The sequence below is a fragment of the Protomyctophum bolini genome (genome assembly GCF_963924005.1).
Source record: "Protomyctophum bolini genome assembly, chromosome: 23".
In the NCBI taxonomy this organism is placed as follows: domain Eukaryota; kingdom Metazoa; phylum Chordata; class Actinopteri; order Myctophiformes; family Myctophidae; genus Protomyctophum; species Protomyctophum bolini.
This window is the reverse complement of record NC_137884.1, coordinates 4,391,219-4,405,014: the sequence shown is the minus strand read 5'-3', so window position 1 is coordinate 4,405,014 and position 13,796 is coordinate 4,391,219. Positions and strand designations below refer to the sequence as shown.

Sequence of the window (13,796 nt, the reverse complement as noted above, 5' to 3'; positions counted from 1 at the left end):
CGCGAGCAGTTGCGATGCGATGTGAGCTTGTAGGTCGGTTGTCTTCGGCGCCGCGTCGCGGACACAGCGACGGATGGATACGCAACTAATCGACACTCACTGACTGCACTAGTCATTATTTCATTTCACGAAATTCATTCACGTGATGTGAACGTGCAATGGCCAAATTTTCTACATCTCGTCTTTTGGGTAAATTAAGGAAGCCATGAGCGTGACAAATTAATTTTCCACGCAATTTGTGTTCGAAGAAAATGTACCGGTAATTAAAAAAGATTATAATTATGGCTTCCTCATGTCGATTAAATGGTTTTGAGCTACTGTCATGTTAGCTCTGATCTAGCCATGGTACATTTCAGGGCTAGCTCTGACCAGAGCTACTGTCATGTCAAGTTCAAGGCACGTAAGCGACTGTACGTTTTTGTACACATAGTGATAGCCTACATACCGTACATAATACATACCACAACATGGCAAATGAAATATGACAAACTTTTTGAACACAAGGTATATTTACAATTAATTGTTGATAGGAAGAATGTATATGTCACAACATACATGATATTTATTTTGGCTCTTGTTACATTATTTCAATATTTTATTTGTTTAAATTGTTCATGTGGCTTGGACATGGAAATAAAAAAATCATTCAGAATACTGTTTTACACAAATCTACACAAACAATATCTTATATGCAGATTGCAATATTTTTCATATAAAAAATTTTTTTTTAAATGAGAGCATCTTAAGGGGCCTTTAATAAAAGTCAGAAATATAGGCTATGCTTTTTTTTTTTAAATACTCACTTGCTAAATAAAATAGGCTCAAACATAAATCACCACCTAAAACAAGCTTATTTCCGTTAGCAATTTTATTACAACAGTTCCAAGCACTCCCGTTTTTCTGCATTCAATCTTGCAAACCTCATAGGCACCACAGGCTCTTCATTCAGCACAATGCATGCTGGGAAATCACAAATCAATCAAACGTAACAAAAAGTACCCGCAACTGATCAACAAAAACAAGAACGGTGCTGTGGGGTGGTGGTGGAAGTGGCCATTTACTGTCCGTGTGATTTACATATTATAGACATGGAATCATGCTGGAAATGTACCTTGTGGGATCATTGTCCTATAAGAGTCTATGGAGAAAGTACTGTAGTGGCTGGGCTAGTAAGTTAGGGAAGGTTAGCCGAATTTTTGACCAATCTGGAAAATAAATGCTTACCAATAGATTTCTTCACAAAATAATGTTCATAAAAGGTGTCGAAACTTGATAGTATATATGTAGTTTATATGCATGGTTTAATTCTATAGATACGTTCTGAGCTTACGCATGTTTCATGATAACTACGTTTTATGTATGTGATGTATTGCCATGCTTTTTGTTCTTGCTTAATGTAAATCGCTCTGGATTAAGAGCATCTGCTAAATGCCTAAATTGGAACACATTCAGAGGTGATAGTAGTAGACACCTTTTACGAACACATTTAGTGAAGAATGCTATGGGTAAAAGCATTTATTTTCCACATTGGTCCACAATTCGGCCAACGTTCCCCTAACTACAAGTGTGGCGCAGTCCTTTCAGGTTTTACGGGCCTCAGCTCTTCCGTAAGCTGATGTCGGCGCTCGTCAGGAGTGCAGAGAGTGACGTGCTCTCCGATAGGTCTTCTCTCTTGAGCACGAGGAAAGCCTCTCTGCTAATCCCCAGCAGTTCCCTGAGACCAGCGTTCTCCAGCTGCCCAAAACAAGTCAATTTAAAAGGAAGAGAGTGTAGAGTTAAAGTTACAATAATCTCACATACCAAGTCAGTGTTAACCCCCAAAAAGCATTAGTGTGTGGCGTGCCACCACACAATCATGACCAGCCACAGCAGTATGATTTTTAGTAGGCGGCCGCAAATAGGCCCAAAAAAGTCAAATAACTGCAAAAGACAGCAAAAAAGAAAAGGCAAACGTAAAAAAAGAAAAACACATGCATGCACACGCACAGCACGAGTGTGCAGGGTAAAAACTCCCCCCACACTATCAGCTTCTGAGTAGGGAAACACTGCAAGAAGTACACCCAGACACTGTTTTTGTCTGTCTGTCCACGTGCACACACACACACACACACACACACACACACACACACACACACACACACACACACACACACACACACACACACACACACACACACACACACACACACACACACACACACACACACACACACACACACACACACACACACACACACACACACACACACACACACACACACACAGTTTTACCTCTAGCTGCTTGATCCTCTCCTCATCTTCACATAACCGGTCTTCATCCACTTCAATGGCCTTCCTCATGACCGTGGCCATCTCATTGATCTTATCTATGTGTGCTTGCATTTCCTGCAACGAATCCAAAGTAGGAATTTTTTTTACGTCTAAATACTTTAACATTATTGTCGCTATTCATGACAAATGCTAACATTTTCCCTCGACAGCCTACTGTGAAAAGAGTGCAGCAGACATTCATTCATGTTAAACTTCCAAACTCCAAAGGTTAAGTACTAAGTAATAACAATTTGCAAGAGTGATTAATCTTCAATGTCATTGTCTAGGTTGTCGGCAATTAGTGTTTACCGTGGTGTGCTGCTCTTTCAGCTGGGTCACGATGGCGGGGTCATCTCTCTTGCTGGCCACGAGGAGTCTGAAAACCTGCTCCCTGTATTTAGTCATGATGAGCTCCAGGGCCGACTGGTGCTCCTCCAGAGACGTCCGCAGCTCTGCAAAAATCGGAAAACAAACGCGCGTCTGATCGATGGTTTAACTAATAAATGTGCCACAAGTCCATTTAAAGGAAGAGAGTGTAGAGTTAAGGTTACGTTCAGTCACACTGTTGACACAGTCACAGTTGTAAGGGCGGCGGTGGCTCAGGGGTAGAGTGCCTGGATGGGAACCGCAAGGTTGCCAGTTCAAACCCGGGCTCCCCCAGAGTTACTGTCGAAGTGTCCTTGAGCAAGACACTGAACCCCTAATTGCTCCCGATGTGCTAGTTGGTGCCTTGCATGGTTTCCGCTGCCATCGGTGTATGAATGGGTGAATGTAATGCACAATCTATGTAAAGCGCCTTGGATAAAGGCGCTATATAAATGCACCATTTACCATTTACCATTTTACACAGTGTGACATTACGTGGGAATTTGATTTAGGAAATTGAGAAATTATAAAAGTACAAGTATAAGCCTTGCTGAGTGGCCAATAGAGCAGGAGCCTATCTCCTGTTTCCTTAGTGTGAGGTAGCTTGATATACAGGTGCACCCCCTGGGCATGACGTTAGTATGTCGCAGGGACTTACGCCCAATCCAACCCTTGATGCCGAGTGCCAAGCAGGGAGGCATTGGGTCTCATTTTTATAGGCTTTGGTATGACCCCGACCTCCCAATGTCAGGGCAGATACTCTGACCATAAGACCACTGAAATGGTAGTACATTTTTGGATCAGTACTGCATACTGTACCTCTGTTTTCCTGCTGTAGCTCACGGATCTGACGGTTCTCTTGTTGGATTCCCAGTACAAGACTGGATCGGGGACGATGCCGTGCAACCTGATTTAGGGAATCGATCTCCTCCTGGTACTGTCAACAGTCAATTAAAAAAATATATATAAATGTATCTAGTTTTAATGGACAGCACAATGAAGACTATAAACGACCATGAAGTCATGGTTTTGACTGTGTAAAAAATAGAAGACTTTCCCCCCCCCTGCACTGGAGTGACACCACACACACGCACACACTTTCAGTGTGAGACTGAATAGGTGTGTGCATGTGCAATAACTAGCTGAACCACCAGAGCATGCCATGAATTCTACCCGACTAACAGCACCTGCTTTGTTCAAGGGAAAGCTTCAAAGCCAATACCAACAGAGCAGGGGTGAAAGTAGTCAATAAGAGTAGTAGATTCTTGGCAAAAAAGGCAGTACAATCTCCATCGCTTGATAGATACAGTTTTCCCCTCCCGGCCCCAGCTTCATGCATCCCATAACACACTCTTTTTTGAATGCCTGTATGATAATAATATGGGGCTTCTCATACACAATGGCACATCACATTGGTGAATGCACTTGATTGATGCACGTGATTGTCTTAGTCTTTATCTCAAATCTTGCTTTTAGCATTACAATAAAAAAAATATATATATATTCAAAATAGTAGTTTTCATAGTAGCCGAGGAAGTAATTCAAGAATAATTTAATTTGCTAAAGAATCTTTTTCTGTGACATAAGGGCCCACGATACACATTACGCAACCACGTATAAATCGCCTGCAATACTGGATACCAGCATTATGCACGACTTGAACTAACGTATGATATTTTTAATATAGTTTTGTTTTTTTAACGATGATGTGCCTTTATTTATAATACATTTGGAACCTGGCTGAACCACCAGCATGTCCCAAAGGAATAATTTATGTTGACTACAGATTAGAAACATTCTCTCTCTGGTAACTATATATCGGTAGAAACAAATGTACCTATATCTATTGGGAAACTACCTGTTTCATGGCCTCAACTCTCTTGTTGAGCGATGCCGTCTGTTCAATTAACATCTCCGCGGCATTGTCATGGTTCCGAAGCCTTTCCACCAATGACTTGGCGTCTGCCAAAACCTTGTCTAAGGTGCAGCATGCCATGCCTGAGAAACAATGGAAACAAAGAACCAGAAGAAATTACATTATTATTATTATTATTTCCCTGCACTGGCTTGAGCTATTCAGTCCAGTGGTCCCCAGCTAAATGATGGAGTTGGTAACCAAATGGACGGTACTATGGACCCTTATAGATATTTAACTCTTAGAGTGTAAAATTAAACTAAATGGACCCATAACATGATGAAACCAAATGGACCCTTACACTGTATAACTATTGTTGAACATCTGCATTAGTTAAATTACAAGAAGTCTACAAAATTAGAGAATGTAGAATAATTGTTATTTTGATCAACGTTTTGCCTGTTAACTCTATATGGTACCATGCAACATTTATAGTACAGCATGGAAATGTGGACAAGATCTGATCCAACGACAACCACATTTTCTACGTTTTGGGTCCGAGTGGCTAAATGTCATCAAATGGTGATCCGTGGCTCAAATGCAGAATAAACAACAATGGATCTTGATATGACAAGGGTTGAAACCCCAATGTGCTAGCATTAGCCTAAATAGGAATCTTGCTTAGTTGCTACAGGCTAGCTAGTTAGCCACACTAGCAGCAGAAGTGCAATCTTACAAAAAACAATTCAGACATTTCGGCATGCATTAAAAAACAAAACGTGCTAGTAAAGTACCAAGAACTAACTATTTTTACATGGTCCCATTAGAAAACCAAGGGTTTTATTTTGTACCTGGAGAGTTTAAAGTGCACATCACAGGTGTTGCTACTTCCTGTGTCGTCTGGTGGTGGTGGTTTATCAATAACCTGGAGCTAATGTTGTAAAAAGCATGATTTCGCCAAATTAGGTCAAAATCGGTCAGAAACTATGCAAATGCAGATGTTGTTGGTTTGCTTTTCTCACTGATCCAGAAGAAGAAACCTTCTTTCTAACGGTTGTTGTGGTTGAACTAAAAGCTCAGCTGATCTCCTCTAACTCTGTTGCGGTTTTGCCTCAATTCATTACCCAGTAGGCATGCAGTGCCAAGAAAATATCATGTTTTATTTTTAAACCTAAAATGAAATCGTTATTCTAAGTAAACCCGGCCCATACGGTACCCCATGTCCCATTTAATATCAAGTTCTATTAGGCTATTTTCAAATGGCTGACATGTATAGGGCTGAAATGGATAATGTATGTTTTTGTAACTACGTACATTTGTACGTAGTTACTTTACCCCTCCTTCTGCTGTTTCCAGTATGTCTAACGTAGATTAAAATAAATGTATTATGAGTCTAATTTTTAATTTTCAAATGCGAATTGTTGTTTTCAAGTAAGGAAAAAGACACCCTATGCATTGTACTGTACTTACAGTGACCATACAATCTCGCGAGAACGAGACGGTTGGTGGACGAGAGCGCTACAAAAAACAAACATGGCGGACAGGCTAACGCAACTTCAAGATGCAGTCAATTCGGTATGGCAAAATGTAACATTTCCCTGTATTATAGTGTTTATAAAACAATAACCTCGCGACCACGGAATCCCATAACAGTGGTGTTTCTGGTTATATAATTTTAACGTGGTAAAGTAAACAAATGCGGCCAGTAAAGACTAAACTAAAGAGCGAGCGATTGCTGCTAGCCTTACTAACTAGCGTGGCTAGCGTATGTATGTTAATTTGCGTATTTTTGTTTGATATACCATACTGTATATGTTCCCCTTTTACTTTTTTTAACTGTAGCCTATATATGATTTCCTGTTTTTCATAGAAGATGAAAAATGGCAACAAGAGAAAAAATACGGGTATCCCCAAAGAAAACAAGACAAAAACAAAACTCATGTTTGTTATTGTCACAAATATTAACTGTGTGTGTGTGTGTGTGTGTGTGTGTGTGCGTGTGTGTGCGCGCGCGCGCGTGTAGCTGGCAGATCAGTTTTGCAATGCAATCGGGGTCCTGCAACAATGTGCGCCTCCTGCATCATTTAACAACATCCAGACGGCCATCAACAAGGACCAGCCATCAAATCCCACAGAAGGTATAAAGCTTGCTTGTTTTGTCTGTGTATGTTCCGTTTGTTAATTAATTACTAGAGAAATATGGCTCTATGAATGCCACAGTTATTACATTTAACCATGGCACTTTTCTTCACCCAGAATACGCCCAGCTATTTGCGGCGCTGATTGCCCGAACAGCGAAGGATGTCGATGTCCTTATTGATTCTTTACCCAGTGAGGAGTCCACTGCACAACTGCAGGTAAGGTCCCCCCAGCCTTACTCATCTGCGAAGAGAAAAGCCTGGTCACAACCTCAGGCAGAGAGGGCTTTGCCGAACGTGTTGGGCCCGTCAAATGTATTTCCCCCTGATACGATAGTTTTCGACCAATCACAACACTTGTTTCATACACTGAGAATATAAACAGATTTGTAAAGTGTCAATGTAATTTCCTTGATTTTAATCAATCCTGCTACTTCTGCCAAATTCCAGCAATGCACTCTACAGCTTAGGTCTTGCCTAGCCCCGCAAGCAGAACCCGAATGTAGTAAAGTTTCTGACACTTTTATGACTTTACTGCATTGGGTCCTGCTTCACGCTGGGCTGTCGCCAGTTACGCACAAACAAATACAATGTAAACACGCCATGAGACGGACTTCTGCGCGCTTTTACCATGTTTATTCATGTATTGACTTACGAATGTGCGAACTATAAGTACCTTACATACCATACCGACACATCTCCTGTGTCGCGGAAGCCGTTAAGTATTTTTAATCCATGATTGATTAAAAATGTCGCTTCTTCCTACCTTGTTTATTGACACCTCATTGTACCGCCTATCTGGCTAGCTAGTGGTGCTACAGCTATGACGGAGCAGATCAGAGGCAGGGACATAGCCCGCAAAGCCAACCGCACATCGAGAGGCGGTACAATAAACGGTAAATAAACAAGAAGAAATCAAAGCGACATTTTTAATCAAACATGGATTAAAAATACTTAACGGCTTCCGCGACACAGGAGATTTTATCAGAGGTATGTAAGGTACTTATAGTTCGCACATCCGTAAACAAACACAATAAAAAGCGTCCTAATTCCGCGCCGATGGACTAAACGATGAGTTTGTGTATATCCGCGTTCCAACAATCGCATTGGAAAATCTTAGCATGACCAGGGACCCTACGGGTCAGCCCGGTTCGGTTCGGATTGGGCTGACCCAGGGGGTTCCGAGAGGGGCTAGGTCTTGCCCAGAGTGGCAAGTAAGTTCTCTCTTATTTCTACTGTTGATCCAGCAGGGGGAGCCAAGTGGCTTTTCACATATCTCAAACCTGGAGAAACAAGGCTGAACCACCCACAAAATGTTACTATAGTTAGCAGTAGTAAGTCAGGATTGGCAGAGAAGTGTGTCAGTAGTGCAGGGTATGTATGAGGACAGTGTGCAGTAAGAGTGACAGATGGATTGTGTGAGATTGTGTGAGACACAGCGACAACATTGGACTGAGTTGAGATTACAAGGAAAGACTGCATGTCTTCCTGCTGTGGACCATTCTGTCTCTCACACCGTGTTCAAAAATGTTGCCATTGATGAGTGCATCAATGAGTTGTTTTTACTTTGAAAGCGAAATTACAGGTTCTACCTTCTAAACTTAATCTCTCCATCTGGTTTCCAGGCAATCATGCTCCTCACTGTATCCATCACGGCCATGAACAAATAGCTGAAACCATGTCCCACATCTTAAATAGTTGCCATGTTTACAGGGTCCTTTACATAAGTATGCATGACAGAATAGTGGATTTGATATCGAAAGAGATCTCTTCCATTTTCAGGTCCTCCATCATGCTTTATAAGCATTCTACTGTGAAGCCGAGGATGTTTAACCTGTGATGATTCTGTGTTCTCTAACATTTCAGCTAACACCCCTGATGTCATTGTTGTAAATGAAAACCATAGAGAGGTGTTCATTCTCGAGGTCGGCTGTACCTTTGACTATAGCCTGGAAGAAGCCTTGACTAACCAAAGTACTGAAGTATCAGGAGTCACATTAATGTGTGTATTGAGAGCATTAGATGTAATAGAATTGTCCTACTTTTTAATTTACCCAAAGTGATTGGACCCCACCTCAGTCAGGACCCTTGTGTATTCCTATGGAATAGGCTTGAATCCTGTCTCAGAAATGTCCATCCATATAGCCTTCATCATTCTTCAATCATGTCTTTGAAATTCTACGTCCTCAACCACATTTTTGAGGGGTGCTACTGCTAGCCCCTCCTATGCCCAGCTATGTGTGTTTGTGTGTACCCCTACCCCATAGCGATGATTTGATTGGCTAAGCAATGTCTGTACCCTATAGCGATGATTTGATTGGCTGAGCAATGTGTGTACCCCATAGAGCCTCGCAGTCCCGCCCCCTTTCATGACACAGAGAGACCCAGAAGTGAATTCCCCGTTCATTTTCCCCATAGGATTTTCAAAAAGTACGAGTGTGATTTTCATATTGTGTTTGAACGTTCCTGCAGTCTCCAATTTGGTCTCTCTCTCTCCACACTCTTTTAAAAACCATTTTATGACAACACACGCTAAAGTCAGGAGCAATGGAAAGTGGTTTCCTGCAATTATGACGTAAAACCAAGAAAATGGAAAAGTGTTAAAAAAGCTTTCTTCTCATCGGTCATCAGGCAGCTAGTCTACGACAGCTGGAGGAGGAGAACCACGACGCAGCGGCTCGCCTGGAGGAGGTGGTTTACCGTGGGGACATGCTACTGGAGAAGATCCAGAGTGCCCTGGCGGACATAGCCCAGTCACAGCTCCGTACACGAAATGGAGCGCCCAGCCAGCAGCCCTCACTGCCAGAATCCTGACACCACCACCCACATATATACAGTATACACACACACATGCACATGGGTGGTGGACAAGAGGCCTTTTGATATCTGAACATTACTATTTTAACCTCACCCACCCACCACTAGCCTCAATATGTGAAGGCAAATGAAACTCGCAAACAAACGCACCCACAATGTGTCTGAGTGAGAAATGCTAGAATTTAGCCCGGTGATTGACTGGGTTGGATCCTGTGGTCTTGAGTTTCTCTGATGGTTCTCCTATCAGTTTGGAATGTCATGGGGATTTTAGTTTTTTGTTTCTCATTCCATTATGGACAGTGATATTGAGTGGCAAAGAATCTGACCGTTGTGTCACACTGGGCAAATTACTGCTATTCAACTCTGTGCCAACTCCATGTATGTCAAGGTTGCGTTTTACTCGTGCTTGGAATGGAGACGGGCTTGACATTTTTCACAGCGTTCCACCAGGATACATGACATGTTTTTTCTGGCGCCTGGTGATGTTTCTCTGAAATTTGTGTTGGTTCAAAGTAAATGTGCCCTAAAGACTTGCTGAAAGAAAGTATTGTAAAATAAATAAGAGAGAGATAAAAAAAAATGGCATCCAGATATAAGCAGACGTAAGCGGTATTCCCTTTCATCTGTGTACGATATGCAAGACTTATTACGTGAGACGGGATCAGTGCCATGTCTAGTTTTGTCTACCTTTTCAAGTTCTGTTCGGACGCTTTTTGGAAGTTCATGCTGATGCGTAATATGTTTGTAAAGCATATGGCTGGTGAAAGTTTAGGTCTCTCCTGTCAACATGTATATAAAAGTGGAAATTGCATGCAACTATGTTCTGTCTTGCTAGAAAATTGACGATGTACAAATATCTCATACTTTCTGTATGGGGGGGGGGGGGGCGTGAGATATACAAACATTCAGACACCAAATGGAGGGTATGCGCATGCATAAAGTGCATAGCCAAGTGAGTTTAGCGTTGTTTAATGCCATCCAATTTGGATTTGTCAAGGCCAGAAAGTCTTTTTTTTGCCATGCAGTTAGTCTTCCTGAATAATGTCACGTGCATAGCACCTCTTGCTCAAAAGATATTGAGGAGTGAGAACCTTGTGATGAGCAGCAACATTTTGAGATGGTAACCCATTTGTTAACCCATATTCTAAAATCACCCCATCCAGTTACAATTTTCTGAAAAACCTTCGAGTAGGTAACCCATATTCTATAAACAATCGAGTAACAATTTTCTGACACTTTCGAGTTGTAATACAACGTACTTATAGCATCTTAAATGACATGGATGCTTAGTTAGCATCTTTATCATAGCTGTGCTTAATACTGGACGTTGGTTCACTGATGGTCTCATTTGCATAGAACAGTGGTTTTCAACCCATGGTTTGGGGACCACCAGTGGTCCTTGATGGGCTTCCAGATGGTCCCCGTCTAAATGATGGTTGGTAACCAAATAGATCTTGAACTGTTTTGAGCGTAAAATGAAACCAAATTGACCCATAACTCAAGACTTATATTATTGCTAAACATCTGCCTTACCTTTTACAATAAGTCTACACAATTAGAGAATGTATAAGAATTGTTATTTGGAACAATGTTTGCCTGTTATCTATGGTACCTATATCAATGCAGCATAATTGTGGACAAAATCTTATCCAATGACAAAATCTTCCTCGGTTCGGTTTGGTTATGAAAAGGGTTGAAAACCACTGGCCTAGAGAGGTGCACTGATTCCTCTTGGTCATTTAATGTTCAGTACTTTTTATTGCACATGTCTTGGAACACCATTGTTAGTCTAGCGATTCTAGATAAGCCTTGGATCAAATCTGGAAGTCATATTACTCCATTGTTGTCCAAAACGTTCCCAGAGCCATACTGGTGTCAACATAATTCACGACTGCGATTAACACTAATATTGTCTTTTTCACTCTATTTTGGGAAAAAAGCATTCGCTGTCTGTCGCCTTATACAATTCTTCTAAGAAAAATGACAATGCCCTGTTTTCACCACAGTGATCAATTATTAGACCAAAGCACTGGGACATGTTTTAATACTCTTTTGGACAACAATGGACTCAAGTTCCATTCCATATGAGCTATATTTGTTTTGGCAAGACGGACCATAGTTGTTAGTAGGTGAAATGCATTTTCTCAGTTTTTCTGGCTTTGTTTTCGTTTTTTTGTAGCCTATGTTGATAAAGAAAAAACTAAATTAAAAAAGTGTACTGTATCGTTACTTTGTACATATTGTGAACAATATGGTTTAAAAAGTTATTCAACAGTGTAGCGCTACACAAACTTCTTAAAATAAAGTCTAATTACAAACAAGGTTGTTCTTGACCCAATAGTCCGGCAGCCAACAGGCTTCTTTTGTTTAAAGTGGGAAATTTGGCATAGTCTTTTTATTGGCCTAAAATAATAATTGTCTACCGGTAGATAGATACATTCATGTATGTGACATGTCAAACTAAGGGGTTTTCATGATTCTGAATCTTCCATTCCAAGCATTAGTTTTGCACAAAAAACAGCCATAGCCGTCATGGCAAATTGAGATCAGCACAAATGTGATAAGGTCAGCACATTTTGGGCACATTTGGGCAAGTGGCTATGGCTGTTTTTAGCCCAAGGAGTGTTTTTTGGTGCAAAACTAATGCTTGGAATGGATTCAGAATCATGAAAGCCCCCTAGTTTCCAGCAAGGGTTTCATTGCCAACTTGTGAATGCTACATGCTTCTGTATTCTTGATACTTTTCCGCTGTGCACTGTCAGCCAGCCAGGGCTGCGTGTTTACAGGCCCATATCTAAATATAGCTGCTGTGTCACACTTAAGTGAGTGCCCTATTGGTGTGAGCAATATAAAAACAGTCGTGTCTAACGGGCACCGGTGCCACACCCAGACGTGAAAGCAGGGTGCACGCCCAAAGCAACGCTGACATCATCCTTGAAACTGGGAAAGCATTGTAACGGTCCAAATAACCAAATAAGGACCGCTGTGTGGCACGGTTCGCACCCACCCACCCATCCACATTTGCAGTGCAGTTGTTCCTTCTATATTTTTATCCACAAATAATTTCTGTTAATTGTTTCCCTGCACATGTCAATAAAGTCAAACTAGGATAAGGATTATTACACCTTTTCATTTGTCCTATTAACAGTACAGACCCTTGACACCTCCTGGCCGAGTTTATTGATTGATTGATTGATTGAATACTTTATTAACAGTTTGCAGAAAACAAAAGCACAGGAAAGTATAGGTCTGCTAAAATGATTAAAACCCCAAATAGGCCAGACATGGAGGGATGGTTGGGTGGGTAGAGCGGGCTGATTCAAACGTGTGTACCCAGACCGACCAGGAGGCAAGTACAGTTATATAGCGGAATATTCGCTTCAGCGATTCACTATGGGAGCGCTCCCTCTGAGCTCTGAAATGTAATAATATTATAAATGAGTGTGATTAATATATAAAAACGTTGTCCATAATAGTATAGATTCATTAGAATTAGATTATGGACAGCAATCCAAAATTAATCTTAAAAATGTACAACATTTTATTTGTGAGTTTTTTACTACTACTACTACTACTACTAATAATAATAATAATAATAATAATAATAATAATTATTATTATTATTGTTATTGTTATTGTTATTATTATTATTATTATTATTATTATTATTATTATTATTATAATAACAAGCGGCTGCCTAACAACGCATCAACCAATCACAGCGTGACATGCCGTCACCCGGGGCTATGGGAGTTTATCGTTTGGGGGACGCAACCTTAGAGTATATACGCAACCTTGAACCGAGCCACGGATGTTAGGAATCGATTCTCCCCGGGTGGGTATTATCACCCGTGCATTCCGTATTGTTCAATAAATTTTAATTCGACCGCCGGCCATGTTCCAGGTTTTTTTTCACCCTATGCTTTCAACAACGCGCCCCTGTGGGTTGGCAGGTGTATTCCACTCTGATGCATCAGTTTTGAGAAAATGGCCACAGATCGGATTAAAATGCTTTTTATTGAATAATACGGAATGCACAGCAGACAGCACAGGTAATACTAACTACCCGAGGAGAATCCTAACATCCGTGGCTCTGAGGTGAGCAGTTTATATTTGAAATCTAAACGTTTATGTAGACGTTAACGTCGTAAATGTAGCACGCCGCGCAAAACATCGTGAAGGTCCGCCGTGACCAGACGCCCCCAAACTGTGTGTAGTTTTAAAAGGGTATTAAAAGGGAAAGACCGGTTGGTCAAAGTAAACATCAGTTTAATGTCCTGCTCGGTGATTGGCTCGCTCCGAGTGCCATT

General features: G+C 41.1%; 2 protein-coding genes across 2 annotated transcripts; one reads left to right on the top strand and one right to left on the bottom strand.

Annotated features, from left to right (window-relative positions):
* Positions 1–535: 535 nt before the first annotated feature.
* Positions 536–5,624, bottom strand: fgfr1op2 (FGFR1 oncogene partner 2). The gene is made up of 6 exons (XM_080757258.1): positions 5,383–5,624; positions 4,535–4,674; positions 3,496–3,613; positions 2,620–2,762; positions 2,272–2,385; positions 536–1,734 (listed from the first exon to the last, which is right to left on the bottom strand). Exons 1-6 carry the CDS (start codon positions 5,402–5,404, stop codon positions 1,597–1,599), a joined length of 675 nt encoding a protein of 224 aa, XP_080613384.1. The 5' UTR covers positions 5,405–5,624; the 3' UTR covers positions 536–1,596.
* A 434-nt stretch (positions 5,625–6,058) lies between these two features.
* Positions 6,059–11,906, top strand: med21 (mediator complex subunit 21). The gene is made up of 4 exons (XM_080757412.1): positions 6,059–6,106; positions 6,555–6,669; positions 6,788–6,888; positions 9,301–11,906. Exons 1-4 carry the CDS (start codon positions 6,065–6,067, stop codon positions 9,481–9,483), a joined length of 441 nt encoding a protein of 146 aa, XP_080613538.1. The 5' UTR covers positions 6,059–6,064; the 3' UTR covers positions 9,484–11,906.
* The last annotated feature ends 1,890 nt before the right edge of the window (positions 11,907–13,796 follow it).